We start from the raw sequence: 17,737 nt of genomic DNA on the forward strand, positions 1-17,737 counted from the left end.
GTGAAAGCATGTTAAATGGAGATTAACAAAGTACTGTGTTTGATTAAAAGCCAACGCTTTTAATTACTGCAAACGACAAATAATCAGCATGAAGCGGAGATGGACTGAACCCCCGCTGCTGTAAAACAGCTCATCTCATGTCTGTTCATCTCTCGGGAACGGCACTCTGTGTGTCTGGATGATTAATGACTATCATTACAAATCGTTAAACAGCTGTTGTTTGGTTTGCAGAATAAAATGGCTGTTAATTAGTGCCATTACCATTCCATAGTATGCAAATAATAGCCATTTAAAACATGACCTAATCTTTTGGCATCACAATTGTTAGATTTTTTGGCAGGAATGGGCATATTATCTCAATAAAAATATTATATTAAAGCGCTCTTATTATGAGGGGTCCATTTTTCCTTGATATTTTTTAAATCAATGCTAAAGTGTGTAGTTTCCAAATGATAAAATATATTGTCTTGTCTGTCTTAATGTGTAGAGACAAACGACTTACATTCTATGGTGTTATCAAAGCATATGTCAATTTCAAAGGTCCATAAAATATTATTGGTATTTTGAAAATTGTTCAAACTTTGGGTGTTGTTCAAGGCCTAAATTGTATATCATTTGAAATTATCATATTTAATGCACCCTTAAAAATAGCTGAGAAAGCCCACCCTGAACTGGGCAGAAGGTGCAAAATGACGTCTCATTCTATCTTGTGCTTTATGTAAAATTCAATGGTCCATAAAAAAAAGGTTGGTAAAGTTAAAAATGTTTTAACTTAGGATATTGTTAGCGAATTAGACTATTTATCAAGACTCATTGTCAGACCTAATATAGCCTTGAAAGTAGCAGAGAAACACCGCTACAAATTTGGCCAAGGGTGCAATATCACGGCTCATTCTGTACTGTCTAACATGTAATGTTTAATGGTTCATAAAAACAAGATTTATACATAAAAAAAAAAATTTAAATGTGGATTTCTTAACTGTCTGAGACTGTTTATCACTGTTAACTGTCAAATTTCATGCAACATTGAAGATAGCTGAGAAATGCATCAGCAAATTGGGCAGAGGGTGCAATATAATATCTCATTCTGCATTATCTCGATGTGAAGTTCAAGGGTTCATAAATAAAAAAAATGATACAGTAAAAAACTGACTTCTAACTTTGGAATTAGTTTGAGCCTTGGGATATTTAATCACACCACATTGTGAGTCTTGAAAGCAGCAGAGAAACACTGATACAAATTAGGTTGCAGTATGATGGCTCATTCTGTACTGTGTCATATGTAAAGTTTAAAGGTCCATAAAAAAAAAGACAGATACAGTAAAAATGTTCAAAATTCAGATTTCATTACAGTCTTAGACTGTCTTTCATTGTTAATTGTCAAATTTGATGAAGCTTTTAATACAGCTGAGGAAGGCCTCCCCGAATTGGGCAGAAGGTGCAAAGTAATTTAAAAAAAAAAAAATTGGACTGCATTACAGTCTCCAATTTGATGCAACCTTGAATGACAGAGGGGGCTATATGGTATCTCATTCTGTATTATCTTACATCAAGGTCAAGTGTCTAGAAACAAAGATTGATACAGCATCTGGCAAATAAGCTCAGCAAAGTACTGTTGTTAATTTCTCCCCTTAAATTTCCGAAACTCAAGCCTTTAAATGTGGCATTTTAGTTTTCAGGAGCAGCACTTTGGCAGCATTCAGACATCAACCAGTAAAAGCCTTTTGGAAAACAGTTTGACTTTGTTACACAGTTTCAACAGTTTGAAATTGTTACACAGATTTCTGTGTATACTCCAGATGTCTTTTTCTTTTCTATGAAAATAGAAACTGTGAGTGGGGTCCAAAAATAGTCAGAGTTATGTAATTATATAAGATCAACCATAGAGTTTATTCTCAGAGCCGAATATGTCCATCACAAATACCGCTGTGGTCATATAATGGAGCGCCAGGAATAGTCGTGGCCTATACTCCACATCTGCGCTGAAGTTATAGCATGACCTGTTAAAGTTCACTGTGCTGGGTTTATAGTGCAAAAGCGACAGATATAGCACCAAATATAATTTTACTAACCTTGAGAAAGCCTCATCTAGACCATCCTCAAGTTCCTGCAAAAGACACCACAAAGATTTCTCAGAATTGCTGACATAAACAGCATTACTGAAAAATCATTTTAATTAACTCTGATAAGTATTAAGTAATTATTCAAATCAGCTGGTGAAGTATTTTGACTTTAGATATTTTAATACGTCTAAAGCATTTGTGTGTGTGTGTGTGTGTGTGTGTGTGTGTGTGTGTGTGTGTGTGTGTGTTTACCCAGACAGTGTTGTTGTTCTCTGTGCTGAGATTCTGTGCCGGGTGTGTGGCGTCTTTTCCTGAGTGATCTTTTACTCCAATTTCAAGGTCCAGTAGATCCCCAGTGGCCACCTCTACGCACACAAATTTAAATAAATAAATGCAAATAAATAAAGTATGAATATATATTTTTTTATATATATAAATAATTAAAATACATGAATAAATAATAAAGTAATTAAATGCATAACAATATGTGAGAAAATAAGTAAAATAATGTAAAAAATAAAAGCAAAAATTTGAATATTTTTAAAGAAATGAAATTAAGTAAAAAATAAGTAATAATAATAAATAAATGAAACAAGTAAATAAATAAATGCAAAAAGATGAATAAATTAAAAAATATAAATTAAATGAATAAGTAAAAACAAATCATGCAAAAAACGAATACAAAATAAATAAATAAACATGTGGATGTTTTTTATTTGAAAGTCCATAAAACAGCTTGTTCTGATTCTCAATTCAGTTTTTTGGAAACCATCACCAGCAGTTAGGCTAATGAACTATATAACATGGCAGATTTATTTCTAAATGTACATTACAATTATTACAGGTTCAGGCCTCCTGGATCAACATGAGGCGATCATAGACACATAAGTCAACCTTTAAACAGAATATTTTCATATCTCCACACCTGAAGTGATCATACAGATCTGTGCATGTAGAGAATGAATCAACATCAAGCCGCGACACGCTCACAGACTCCAGTCAAACAAAAGCACAATCACATCTTTCTCTGATCCTGAGCCGTTAAACCTGTCCATCTCTGTCCTGGACTCATATTTCACGAGATGAGATCAGCCGCTAAAAAGACTCATGTTTCTGATATCTGATTGGATTTAGGAACACACAGAGCTTTATTCATGCACACACACGTCTGGCTCATGCTGGTCCTCAAGGGTTCATTCGTTCACTAAACTCTGCCGTCCAGGTTTATTTCTGTAACCTGAGATCCATCCAGGATCCTGTGGCACACTTACAAAAAAGTAGCATGGTCCAGTGATGGTATCAGATGATAATACCGGGGTCTTTAAGTGGTACTGTAAGGTACTTTGAAGCATACCATGGTATTATCATTGCCATTGCTGGATGGGTCAAAGAAGCTTAGGCATGTTGTGACCAAAAAAACCCATGCAAATTTAATCAGTGCCTGGAAGCAACAAAAAATCTTAAAACTGACATCATTTATTGTGTTTTTTCGTATCTTATGTTCATATACACTTCTCAGTCAAATGTTCAGGTCGGCAAGACTTTTTCTCTTTCTTATGTGCACCAAGGCTGCATGTATTGATGAAAAATGCAGTATAAATTGTGATATATTTTTAATATTTAAAATAGTTGTCTTCTATTTGAATTTATTTTCAGATGTAATTTATGTCTGTGATGCAAAGCTGAATTTTCAGCATTACTCCAGTCTTCAGTTTTACATGAATGTCAGAAGTCATTCTAATTTTCTGATCTGCTGCTCAAGAAACATGCATGATTGTTATCAATGTTGAAAACAGTGTTGCTTAAAGTTTTTTTTTTTTTTGTCACTTTTATTTTTGTGAAAAGCATATTTTTGATTAACAGAAAGTCCTTTTGTAACATTATAAATGTCTTCACTGGCACTTTGGTCAATTTAATGCACCATTGCTTAATAAAAGCATTACTTTCTATTACAAAAATAAATAATAATAAATCTTACTGCCCCAAACCTATAAAGAATACCCTCATATTATCATGTCTCTAGCAACTAGTAATTTGTCTATCCACACTGAAACCAAAAGCACTGTGTGACAGAACACAATCACGTCCAATAAGAACAAGTTTGATATTTAATACACACTTGTGTGGAGATGGAAGTTGTGTGTGTGTGTGTGGGGTCCAGGTAAAATCTACTTAGAGGAAACCAAATGTCCACACAAGGATTGTAATAGCTGAATTTTTTGACTCTGTGTAAACATTTTAGGGCCCTATGATGAAAGTAGCTCATAAATCATCATGCAGAACATATTGAACAGTATAAATCTCATTATGTCTACAGAAAGTCCCGACAAAGCATAAAAAGGTGTGCTCACCTCCTCCTTTGGTGCTGCCCAGACTGACTGAACTCTCCGACTGAGAGCTGCTGGCCGCCTCTCCATCAGATCCACACTTCACCTGCTTCTCTTTCTCTGAAAACAAAGGTTTAAAAGCAGAAATATAAAGCCTCTATTGTTGTTAGTATGCTTACCTTAAACAGTCACTAAAAGAATGTTCTTTATTTGAGCTGTGAAGTTTAAAACTTCTCTCAGTCTAATCATTCCTTCTTCATTCTTTTTAAGGTGGGAATACTTTTCTTATTTGAAAGTGTTTTATTCTTCTTTTTTTTAGCAAAATAATCATGATTACCACTTTACCATTCATAAAAAAAAATCACAAATCTAATTATGTAGCCTATTTTTTAATGTACTTTTTTCAACATTTTAGGTTAAAATATACTTGGAAGTAACTAATTCACTACTTTTTAAAAATCGTTTTTACTTTTACTTGAAAATTATGGATATATATAAAACCAACAAGAATAAAACAGAGACAAAAATGTAATTTTCATCATCTTTGGCATCCTTATTATTAGTCACTGGCCTCTAAACAAACATTATATATTATCACCACATCATATTCCTCTCAAGACTTTAATTCATATTCTTTTATATATATTCATATTTATAAATATGCATTAATGAACATTTTTATAAAGATTGAGGTCAGTGAGTATAAATGTGCACCAGGGCAATGAGAAACCAGCCTTAAATGTACATATGAATATTTAACACATGTAGCATAAAACAGTGCAGTGGCCTTGATCTCAGTCTGAATTAATAAAAATGGAAATGAAACTAAAACATTAAACAGCCTTCTTCATGAGGAAGTGTATATATACACAACACTTATATACTGTCTAGAGCTCTATGACTAAAGAGGGAAGTGTGGAGGGAGGTGAAGTGCTCAGATCTGGTTCCTGCAGGATCATAATGGTGTTTCTGGTTCTTCTCTTTGAGGTTACCGCAGTGATAAACCATTACAATGAATGTGTTTAAAGAAACTGTTCTCACACAAGAAGAGAACTGTTACACAGTTTGTTTCTTCATGGGAACAGATTTGGTAATAGTTAGCATTCTTGGGTGAACTATTTCTTTATTTCACAATGGTGTGTCATTTGTGTATATTTTGAACCCTGCAGTAAAACACAATGAAATGGAGAGAAGAGTCTGAGTTCTGCCTGCAGGAACTGCCAGGTGCAGAGAGATGAAATGAGTAAATCTCTACAGGCCTCAGGACACACACATACACACACACACACACACACACGCAGGCATGTTCAAACATGCAGTAAATTGCATATATGTTCTTCTGATCTAAACGACTGGAGCTACTTTCTCTGCAGTAAAATTTCTTTTGTCCTCCACCCCTTTATGAAATAAAGAAAATGTATAGTTCCTTAAACTTCACTGGTCTACAAGACAATGCCTTTTTTAAAGTCATATATACACAGTGATGGGATTATATATATATTAAAAATTCCCCAAAAAAAACACTTGGTCTAAAACCGCTTTAAAAAGTGTTTTTTTTTATTGTTGTAGCCAATTAAATTACAAATTTATGATGCAACATATTAAAAATCTAGTTCAAAAACTAATAAAGGTGCATTTTCCACAGTTTTCCACTAAAATATTTCAAAATTAATACATTAATACATTTTATTATGTATATACAATAAATGTATATGCATAAATATAGCAATATAGAAACAATACTAAATCATTTTAAAATGTTTTTTTTTTTTTTTTACTTTAAATGACAATTGACTTTTTTCTAATGTATCATTTGGGTTAAATATATATGAATGCTAACAATTTTTTCTTTTTTTTTTTTACTTGATATAAACTAATATAAAGGAGCATTGCGTAGGTTCTGAAATTTCTAACCGTTACTGACACCGGTGGCCGTTAGAGGAACTGCAGCCAGTCTCATGCTCGTTCTCAGTGCGCACGCTCTTTTTTTTGTTTTTACTTACGATGAGTGTCCGTGGGTGTCTGAATTGTGCTGGAGGCTGGTCGCTTCTTTCCATCCGCAGAGTCCATTTGAAAACACTATTGCCGCTTCTTACTATAATGGCTGGCATGCCATACGATTGTAAGCCCAAGTAGACGAGAACGCGCATGACGTCACATTTTGTGCATTTTCGCGCCAATTCTGGGCCGACTCCTTCAAACACAATTGAGCCTACAGGCTGATAGAGGCAACCGTGGTGGACAGTCGAGGTGTCATTCTTTTTTTACATCATGGTTGGCTCATACATGTACAAATGAAAACTCTATCTTAAAGATTTTTTTTAAGTAAAAACCTCCACATAGCTCCTTTAACTGAAACAAAATAAACCATAAAAAATAAACTTATTTAATTTCAGTTAGTTGCACTGATTCTTATTTATATATATTTTTTTAGTTGACTCATTTCTTTGTACAAAAACTAAAATTAAATTAACAAAAGATACATAGACATATTGCAAAACTAATTTTTAAAAAATCAATAGAGAAACTTTTGGGCGGGGCTACTAGTATAAACGACCAATAGCAGACGGAGGAAGCATTTGAGAAACCTGTTTGAAAACAGTCATTGTGTTTGGTGTAGCTAGTGGTGTGGAAATCATCCACTCCAGCTTTAAGTAGGACACGCGTGAATTTGTGCCTCACAGCCCATAACAAAGACAGCAAGAATCAGAAAGAAAGATAAACAAGAGATACCTTCTTTAGCAGCCTGCCAAAACTCAAATGCCACACGGAAAGCCTGAGCCACCGTTAACGTCACCGCCTGAGCCTGAGACAGACGGGGAAAAGGGAAGAGAGGTGTCAACGCCACATTTCTTGTCATGAATAGAAAGACATTGGTTTCTGTCTCTCTCAGAGGAAGTGTGGTCTTAATGTATAACGTTATTTATAGACTGAAGGAAGGGAGTGTCTCATATGAACACACACACTCACCACTTTCCTCTTGGTGCAGAGGTACGCGTGACACTCCAGCGTTTCGTTGCGCTGACTCTGAGCGATGTAGGCGAACACTTTATCATGCATCTTATCAGCCGTGCAGTATGATATCCTGCAGACAACAAACAACATACTGTATGAGCAAAGTCAATCTGAAGAAGACAACCTAAGTACAGTAAATAGTTCCTGTATAATATACTTTCTTAGACTAACATTCAAAAGTTTTTTTTTCTTTTTTAAAAAAATGTATACTTTTATTCCACAAAGACGCATTTAACTGCTAAAAACAATTGCTAATGCTACAAAAGACCATATTTCAAATAAGTGCTGCTCTTTGGGACATCATATTCATCTAAGCATCCTGGAAATAAAATTAACCATGGTTTATACAAAAATATGAAGCACCACAACTGTTTTCAAAGTTGCTTATGATAAGAAATGTTTCTTGAACAGCAAATTGGCAAATCAGAATGATTTCTGAAGGATCATGTGACACTGAAAACTGGAGTAATGATGCTGAAAATTCAGCTTTTCATCACAGAAACAAATTCTATTTTAAATTTAGATTAAAATAGTATAAATATAGAAAAGATTATTAAAAGAATATAGAATATTAAAATAGAAGTCTGTTGAATTGTTATAGTATTTCACAATTTTTCTTTACCATATATCAAATAAATTTCAGAACCTTTTTGAACCTTTTTAGCATACATAAGTTGTTTCAAATATTTGAGACCACTAGTCAAGATGCAATTTTTCATTGCAAAATTAACTAGCATAATGAATTTTCTTTTCTTTTTTTAATGACAGCATCACATGATCAAAACCTGCTGATAATGTTCTCCACCATGCTCTAAGATTTTTCAAAGAGCACCTTGAGCTTTATCAGAAGCATGAGCTTTAAATAAAGTAGTTCACATAATCAATAACACGTATAACCTTTCATTTGGTCAGTGATCTAAATCCTAAAACTCTGTTTATCTCCTCCAGTTTAAACGAATCTAGGGGAAATCATTCCAGATGGTCTCAGATTGGTCTCCATCCAGAAAAACACACCCACTGTCCATTATCCACCACTAAATGACTTGCACAGACACTTGTATATAGCAGACCATCACGTCACCTCCTCTGAGATTTAAAAAAAGTGTACAAACAGTGCTGAGCTCTCCATGTTCAACACTCCATCAGAACTTTGACAGAAAGCTGACCCACCAAACCATAACACACACCCACACACACACACCAAATCCACCCACACACACAAACACACAAGATAGCTGGTCTGTGACTGCATCGTCTCTGGTTTCCTGTTGTCATCTATTTGTAATGTGCAAGTAAACTCATGAACTCCTCCAGTGCTGATTTCTCCCCTCGGCCCTGAGTGACAGCTGGCTCAGCCTATCACAGGGCGGCCCCACAGCAGCAGGGGCGGGACTAATGATGGACGAGCGCCATCTGTCCGGTTTCACATTTAAAAATTCACACACACACTGTACTTACAGACACTTAGAAAACCTTTCACATACTGTATATATACTGTGAAATATTACTGCAATTTAAGATAACTTTTATATTTGAAAATATGTTCAAATGAAATTTATTTCTGTGATGCAAAACTGAATTTTAATATACTTATTCGCTGTGCAAGAAACATTTCTTCATATTATCAAATGTAGAAAACTGGTGCTGTGTGTGTATAACAATAATTTAATATACTATATATATATATATATATGTGTATATATATATATGTGCATATTTTTCATGAAAATAATATCACAATGCAAACCATCTTAATGGATCTAAATCTAGGCTTCATTTTTGTTTCTTCATTTTTAGAACATAATTTTTGATTTTAGGGTGAACTGAAACCTTGGCATGTTTTGATGAAAATTAGCCACATGATTGGAGTATCGCAGGTGTAATTAGAGTGGAGAGAGCGGCTGGGCGACACCTCGCTCATGTTTATTCATTACACACACCACAGCCGGCGTCTGAGCGCACTGAGCATGTGCGAGCTTCCAATAATAGCTGCGGTCCCAGGTGAGGGTCAGAGAGTGTCTGTCTGAGCCTCAGAGACACTAAAACAGATCGATAGAGGATCCTGACACAAACATCTCTCTCTCTCTCACTCAGCAATCTGAGGTCACACCGTCCTAAATGATGGATGGCAGGATTTCAGCAGGCAACAACAAATCCTTTCTTTTTTATTGCAAGAGAGAAGGGGTAAACCATATATATGCAATGTCATAAATACCACAATGATTTGGGACCAATTAGGGGCCCTAGTTGTAAAGGGAGCCATTATATGACATTGAAACCTGAAGCAGAATCACTACATTGCTGATGATTTTCATCCCTAGAGACAGAAAGCACAGGGCAACATGCCAAACGGCCGCAGGTTACTCACCTGTATATGGACACATTCTCTATTAGCTGGTTTGATACACTGTCATAGAGAATAATCCCTCGAGGAGAAACCTTCAGCGTCACCTTCTGAAGCTTCTTCCCACCAGCTTTAGCCTGCGAGAGAAAGACAGAAGACACAGCTTTAACAAATGTTTTTTATTCATCAGAGATTTTCCATTTTCCATCAGGGTTTGGAAGTTTTAGAAATTAGATTTTTGTTTTTTTCAGCATCTTAGAAGATGAGCATATTATTGATATTGTTTACTAAATATATTTAAAAAGATTTCTTTAACTACAATAAGGCTGATATAAAATAAAATAAACAATAAAAATAATAATAATTTAAAGCAAAATATAAATAACAAAATTATAATAAAAATGACACAAGCACAAACTTTAAATTCAAATGAAAATTAAAAATGTCAAAATAATTAAAAAAAATTATTCATACAATAAAAGTATAAAAGTTATTCTAATGGAAAGAAATGTTTAAAAAACAAAAAAAGTTAACAATTTATTATATTATAAATAAAATTAAAGCATTGGTTATATAAAATATGGAATGCATTAAAAATGATTTTGAATCTTTAATAACCACAACAGAATGTATGAGCTATTGATATGGTAACTGAAATGCACTAAACTACATCCCAATGATCTGATAGGATTTTTTTATTTCAGAATGATAAAAATACATTTTTATACATTGAATTTTTTTATTATCACCTAATGTTTTAAGGGTATTCAGAAAGTCATACCCTGATAAGTCACAATTATTGATAACTGTACATTGAAGAACACAATTTGGCTGCTAGGAGGCTTCGCTGTTGACAATCAAACTGCTAAACTAAAAGTAGCACTGTCATTTGTCTTCTTATATATCATCTTCAGTAAGTCAAACAATCAATCACATTTATAGTCAAAAATAAAGAGCTATTAAGTAAGAATATTCCACTTCTGGTTTCGAAGGCACTGACTCACACATAGGCTTGAGAAGTCCATTCAGTATGCAACTGATTTTTACTGCTGAATCGCAACAATGTGGAGTGTTTCATAACCTCAAAACAACATTATGTCATGACAGGATCTAGCCTGTTGAACCACACCCAGAAATCCCCTGAGACACACACACACACTCCCATTAGCACCACTTAGAACACATAAGAGACATAATAGAGCTAGCCATGTTACTTAAAGGCATCAAACTCCACACGTTTGGTGCATTTTGATCTTACACTGATTTTTCCATGAGGAACCTTTCAAATTCATGGAACCTTTCAATTGCACAAAAGGGTTTTATAGCAGAAAAGGGTTCTTTTAAGAACTGTTCACTTTTTTGGCCTTTTAGAACCTTTATTTTTCAGAGTGTATGGTAGTCTGTTTAAGATGACAGGAAGTGAAACTCATCCTACTTGAGGACAATAAAGCATATTTCAGGCCTCAGAAGAAAGCATAATGACTACATTTAAACAGTGTACATGACCTGTGCCCTGTTATTCATTTCAGTCTTTCATTGTCTGGGGATGTATGTTTGTCTTACTGTGGCAACGATTCTCTTGACAGCAGCGGCTGAGAGCTCTTCTCCTTTGGGTTCCTCCACCAGCGTCACGCCCAGATACTTCAGCTGGAAGACCATCCCCTCCAGCAGCGTCTCCCGCGTGTCTGTCCAGTTCTCCGGCAGCTCTGAACAAGGACACACACAGGATTAACATGTATGCATATGATGCAAGCATGACCAAAAATATGGCAATACCTGCTGCCCACACAAACACACTCATGCAGAAGGGTAAATCTCACAAAAACGTGTGTGTGTTTCTGTGCTGTATCAGGCCAACTATGTCAAGAATATGCTTTAGAGACAAGTACCGTATTTTTTGGACTATAAGCCGCACCTGTGTATAAGTCGCATCAGTTTAAAAATACGCCATGAAGAGGGAAAAAACATATAAGTCGCACTGGACTATAAGTCGCATTCATTTAGAACCAAGAACCTAGAGAAAAAATTACCATCTACAGCCGCGAGAGGGCGCTCTATGCTGCTCAGTGTAGACTACAGGAGCAGTGAGCAGAATAGAGTGACCTCTCGCGGCTGGAGACGGTACTGTTTTCTCTTGGTTCATGTCAAATTAATTTTGATAAATAAGTCGCGCCTGACTATAAGTCGCAGGACCAGCCAAACTATGAAAAAAAGTGCCACTTATAGTCCGGAAAATACGTTAATTAATGCAAAAAGCATGATAAATTTAATTACAATTTTACATACAGAAAATAAAGCTTTTTAAAATAAATGTTAATAATAAATAAGGTTTAATATAATATAATATAATATAATGTTGAATAAATTTACTGCAAATGTAAATTTACTTTTTGATTAATTTATATCCGTTTGAGTAAACTAAATACATTAAAGGGTTAGTTCACCCAAAAATGAAAATAAGGGTGTGTTTTACTCAAACCCAAGGCATCCTAGGTGTATATGACTTTCTTCTTTCAGACGAATCCAGTCAGAGTTATATTAAAAATGGTCTTTGATCTTTCAAGTTGTTTCATGGCACTCAACGAGTGTTGTATTCCTTCAGTACACAAGACGTGAAATAAAATGCACAATGCTGACCTCATACATCATGCTCCCAGGAACTGCTTAGTTTACAAAAGTGAGCACAAACTAGATTAAAGTGATTATTACATTTTAAATATGTATATTTTTCTTACAAAAAGGAATCGATTCGCTACAGGAGGCCTTTGTTCACCCTCCAGAGCCGTGTGAGAATTTTTTTTTTTATATGGAAGGCGCTTTTTATTTCACATTTCTTGGACTGATGCACTGCAACACCTGTTGTGTGCCATGAAACAGCTTGAAAGATCAAAGACCACTTTTAATATATCTCAGATTGGATTCGTCTGAAAGTCATATACACCTAGGATGCCTCGGGGGTGAGTAAAACACAGCCTAATTTTCATTTTTGGGTGAACTAACGCTTTAATAACACTTTGAATACGGGTGTATTGACCAGTATTTACTACTTTATAACTTAGTATTTATTATACAATATCAGTGTATACAATACACTTTAAAAACATGCACATTTTAAATGTAAACAACCATGTTTACAGGTAAATTAAGTTCTTTGAACAGATTTTGTTGTTTGCATAAACTCGTCAACTCTCAAACATGTAATCGACAGATTTGCGTGGCAAAAGAACATGTAAAACACTGAACATGCTCACTATCTGAACAAATAAACGTATTAAATACTAAAGCAACATATGACACACATCACACAATCCTCCATTAAAACACAGGTCTTTCATTCACTGCTCTTTGATCAACACCTGCACAGGACAGGAACTCATTCATGCTCATGTCAACACAAAACCGTGTTTATGTCCATAATAACAGTAACTATTTATATCACTGTGCCTTAGGTGCGCATGTGCTAGTGTTGCATGTATTGGTTAAAAAACATGGCAGAAGAGAAAATCACTTGGGCCTGCTTTCACAGACAGGGTTTAGATTAAGCCAGGATTATACCTTAGTTAATATAGGACATATAAGGTATTTTTTTTTTTTTTTTTTTTTTTTTTTTTAGAAAATGTCAGTACAAGTTGCTTTAAAAAAAAAAATAAAAAAATAAAAAAATAAATAAATAAATGCTGCACAGCCAAGTATGCTTACAGCTTTATTCAACACAGACATCATGCACATTATTGATCGGATTGGTCAGAAACACTTCTGACAAAGAGAAAACTAAAAAAAGAGGAAGAAACAAACAGACCTACATACTACATTTAACAAGAGCATTTTGTGTTGTAGTTTAACAAACAAGTGACAAAACGACAGTAAAAGAATCGCATTTCTCAACACATAATCAAAACAATGGCAAATGGCATGTGAATGGGACAGAAGAGAGAATACTGTAAAATTTAGCTCAATACTGTTATTCACAATAATCAGACTACTGGTGTATATGTCACTGAACCCACACATAAACCCCCATACTGCCCTGATCTCAGACAAAGCAATGAATAAATGTGTGTTTAATCCCAGACAAGCGCTGGCCTGAGACAGAGGTCAAGGATGGGGTCAAGGACACACATCTAATAGACAGTTATCTGCTTCTCTCTACACCGAATCCATTATATTACAACCTTGCTTAAACCATCTCAGCATGACAGAGCCAGCCCAAAAAAAGGAAAAAAGTCAAGAAAGAAAGATAGCAGGAAACCAATCAAATTATTATTTTTTTAATTAAAGAATAAAAAAAAAGGACAAAAATAAACAAAATGAAAAAGTCACGACTTTGAACAATAAAACAATGAAATAAAAAACAAACGTTCAGAACAAAAAAAGAGACAAATTAATAAAAAGTCAAGAAACAGAAGAAAAAGAAAAGAAACAAAGAATGAATCAAACAAACCAGCAAAAACAAACAAAAGGAAGAACAAAAGAAACAAACAAACGAACTGAAAAGAAAGCAATAATGTGGTTAATTCAATTCTGTGTGAAAATGCTTCATGTTTGTAAATTAAATCAAGTTCATAATTCAGATTCCATCAGCAATGTATATGCTTGCATTGTGAATATGTTAGTCAAGGGTTTAAGTATGCCTGAAACTAAAATAGATATTGATTATCGCTGATTTTATGAATCATTCATGGGTCTTTGTCTCTGAGGGGGGTCTCTGAAACCCCCCCTCAGAGATCAAGTGACAACGTCACCCCTATGAGAGTTCACTTGACTCCACGAGTCCTTCATAATCGCTCTTCCCCACTGTGACAGATCAATGATCAAAACAGCACGGTTATAGCAGGTCTCATCAGACCGCTGCTGATCATGTGCTAAACTGGGGTTTGTAATGGAGTAAAGAAAACGATGAAGCTCATTAAGAGCGTCTGTTTGAGCATGAGTGCCATCCGTCTCTATCACAGACACAGACTGACGCTCTCATTGTGTGACAGACGCTTACTTTAACCCTCAATTAACCTGCATTATATAAAATAACTAAGGGACATGCATTCTGTTGATGGTATTTCATGCCTCACTGAGAACTGAAAGGGTTCATTTCAGTCTGTTCCCTGACACTGTGAAGTATTTTGTACACAAAATGGCATGAGATGACTGAAACTGCCAGTCACAATCTGAATGACTGACATATGATAACATAAGTAAGCTCTTCAAGAAGATAGTATTTTTGTCTTTATACATTTCTACTAAATTTCAAGTTTAACTCTGTGCTTAATTTGCCATTTGTCTAATTATTTGTGAAATTTACTAGCAATTCCTGAGTGAAAATAGCTTCAAGTTCATTCTTGTAGTTCTGCTTTATTTTTGATTGTTGAGCCAGATTTGCCAAAGACAAAAATTCAAACAACAAACACGTTTAATCATTTCTGTTCTCTGTTTTTCATTTTAATATTTCTTCCCCCCAGGTCATCTATTATTGTGGTATAATTTATTTAGGATAGGTCTGCTTCTATAGACGGTCTGTCTAAACAGAACAAACCAGATGGTCACTTCACACACCAATCAGACAATCTCGTCCTGTCGAAGTAGGCGTTTTAAGCCAAAATAAAGACCAGACTATAATAAGTAGTAAAAAGCCTGACTAAGCCAAATAATTCCTAAAAGAATATTAATATTCAGTAATATTATTGATTAAACTGTGCTGACGCTATTGTATTACATTTGGACCCTTTTAACAGACTGTGATTATGCGTTTATTAATACCATGAATCCACCAAAGTCTTAACATATTCATTTTTTTATTTTTTATGTACAATTACACTTTATTTTGTTTTCTTATACTTAACAATAACATTAAAGTACATAAAACTAGTTGGCGCTGCTGCAGGATGGTTTCTAATCCAAAGGTGAAGGGAGTGATGGCAAATTTGATATTTTTCTGTCTTTTGACCAACATAATCAATCTCTTCATTTTTTTTTTTTTTCATCTTTCCTCCTATATGTGTGTGTGGGTTTCATAATTGATGAATTGCAACATTTAAACTCCTATTTTTCTATCTTGTACAAAGTGCTCTATGTAAAAATGGCTTGACTTGACTAAGTGAGACCTACTTTCGTTCCTGTTTTAATTTTGCCGACTCAACCCTTGCTGTACTCCTCTCTGTTGACTTTAGTGGCATAAACAAGTGAAGACCAAAGGGACAACAGTCAGAAACTTATAAAAGAACACATTTTAGACAGACTAAGTCTGTAAAGCTGTAAAGCTGAATTATTCTGCATCACACAGTGCAGAGTTACACACACACACATACACACACACACACACACACACACACACACAGTGAACAGTGATCCACCAGCCCTATGTGTAAAGAAGTGCGGCCTGTAGCATGCTGGGATGCCTGCTGGAGGACACAGGGATGCTGTGATTGGTGAGGGTCGTCCTGCTCCACTGAACTTCACAGAGTGGCAGGAAACAGAGCATATCTCACACAGAAACACAGACACACCCAGCAGCAAACCGCAAGTGTGTGTGTGTGTGTGCGAGCGAGAGAGAGACAGAGAGTGAAAGGTTTAATTTTAATTTTAATTTATTTTAAAATAAATTCTTTAAAATAATTATTGTTTTATCTATATATAGTAGTATACACTGTACATATACACACAGATGTTAGATCATAAATCATTCTTTTTTTTTTTTCAAAAAAATGTTTATTGGCTTTTGTTTGTACATTAAAACAATATAAACAAAGACAAAAAAAAAATTACAAAAAAAAAAATAAATAAATAAAAAAAAAATAATAATAAATAATAAATAAAGACACTCGGTATCACAGTTCACAGCTTTACATTGTGTAGTTTACTTTGCTATTTCAGTCATCCCATGTTGTCTGATCAACTTGGTTACAGTAGTGCAAAAAGGGAGCCCAAATTTTGTAAAAGTCTTTTAGTTTCCCTTTAACGACCTAAGTCAGTTTTTCCAATGCAAGGTTGCAGGTCATTTCTTTAAACCACTGACTACAGGAGGGTCCATAAATCATTCTTAAATGTTTAAAATGTGATAAAAAAATATATGCAATTTTATAAACATCAAATGTTAATTGTTTTATATATAAATATAAAATATTATTTTATATAATAAATAAATATATATATATATATATATATATATATGTGTGTGTGTGTGTGTGTGTATGTGTGTGTGTGTGTGTGTGTGTGTGTGTGTGTGTGTGTGTGTGTGTGTGTATATATATATATATATATAGTATATATACTAGGGGTGTAACGGTACGCAAAAATCACGTTTCGGTATGTACCTCGGTTTTAATGTCACGGTTCGGTTTATTTTCGGTACAGTAAGGGAAAGAAATGCAAACATTAAACTGCAGGCTGTTTATTACTATAAACTTATTTTTAACAATTTGTTTACACTTTTTTAAAATACTTTTTAATATAATATATAAAATAAAAAAAGAATAAGAAATAAAATACTGCTGAAAAGTTCTCCACTAAATAAAATACTCTCAGTCTCAAACCAATATCATATAATAAAATATAATGAAAAATATTAATAAATAACTATGATTACAGTGCAGCATTACCAATCACAGCTTGTAGGCCTGCTTATATTTAAAATATATATATATAACCTTTCCAAAGTGTAAAGTGCAGCATCAACCATTTCAGTTTTTAGACCTGCTCAGATTTCGTTATTGCATTGGACCGATCAGAATTAAGAGCAAAGGTCTGTTTAAATGCCGACGGGAGCTGCGTTTGAATTACAATTGTTTTTTTCCTAGTTGTAGTGATGCTCACACTCGTGTGATGCCTTTTGAAAACATTATACAAATACATATTAATTCATGACATTTTGATGTTTGAAAGTTTATAGGTTGACATAAATTCAGATATAAATGTAATTAAAAAAATTAATTATCGATTTTCAAATATTGCACCTGTCAAACATAGTCTATTTTGCCGTCAATACTGTTGACGGTGTC

General features: G+C 34.3%; 1 protein-coding gene across 3 annotated transcripts in view; it reads right to left on the reverse strand.

Annotated features, from left to right (window-relative positions):
* Positions 1–17,737, reverse strand: part of LOC132156744 (low density lipoprotein receptor adapter protein 1-B-like) — a 42,774-nt gene that overhangs the window by 3,206 nt on the left and 21,831 nt on the right. For 2 of the 3 annotated variants that reach the window (XM_059565740.1, XM_059565741.1), the window contains exons 2-8: positions 11,313–11,455; positions 9,774–9,886; positions 7,361–7,475; positions 7,124–7,196; positions 4,415–4,510; positions 2,316–2,428; positions 2,073–2,107 (exon numbers count right to left, since the gene is read on the reverse strand). In XM_059565740.1, coding sequence (XP_059421723.1) covers positions 2,073–2,107; positions 2,316–2,428; positions 4,415–4,510; positions 7,124–7,196; positions 7,361–7,475; positions 9,774–9,886; positions 11,313–11,455 — 688 coding nt within the window. Of the gene's footprint in view, positions 1–1,483; positions 1,722–1,881; positions 2,001–2,072; positions 2,108–2,315; positions 2,429–4,414; positions 4,511–7,123; positions 7,197–7,360; positions 7,476–9,773; positions 9,887–11,312; positions 11,456–17,737 lie in introns of those variants that run through there. The other variant, XM_059565739.1, reaches the window with a different exon arrangement.

Source organism: Carassius carassius, chromosome 14 (genome assembly GCF_963082965.1).
Source record: "Carassius carassius chromosome 14, fCarCar2.1, whole genome shotgun sequence".
In the NCBI taxonomy this organism is placed as follows: domain Eukaryota; kingdom Metazoa; phylum Chordata; class Actinopteri; order Cypriniformes; family Cyprinidae; genus Carassius; species Carassius carassius.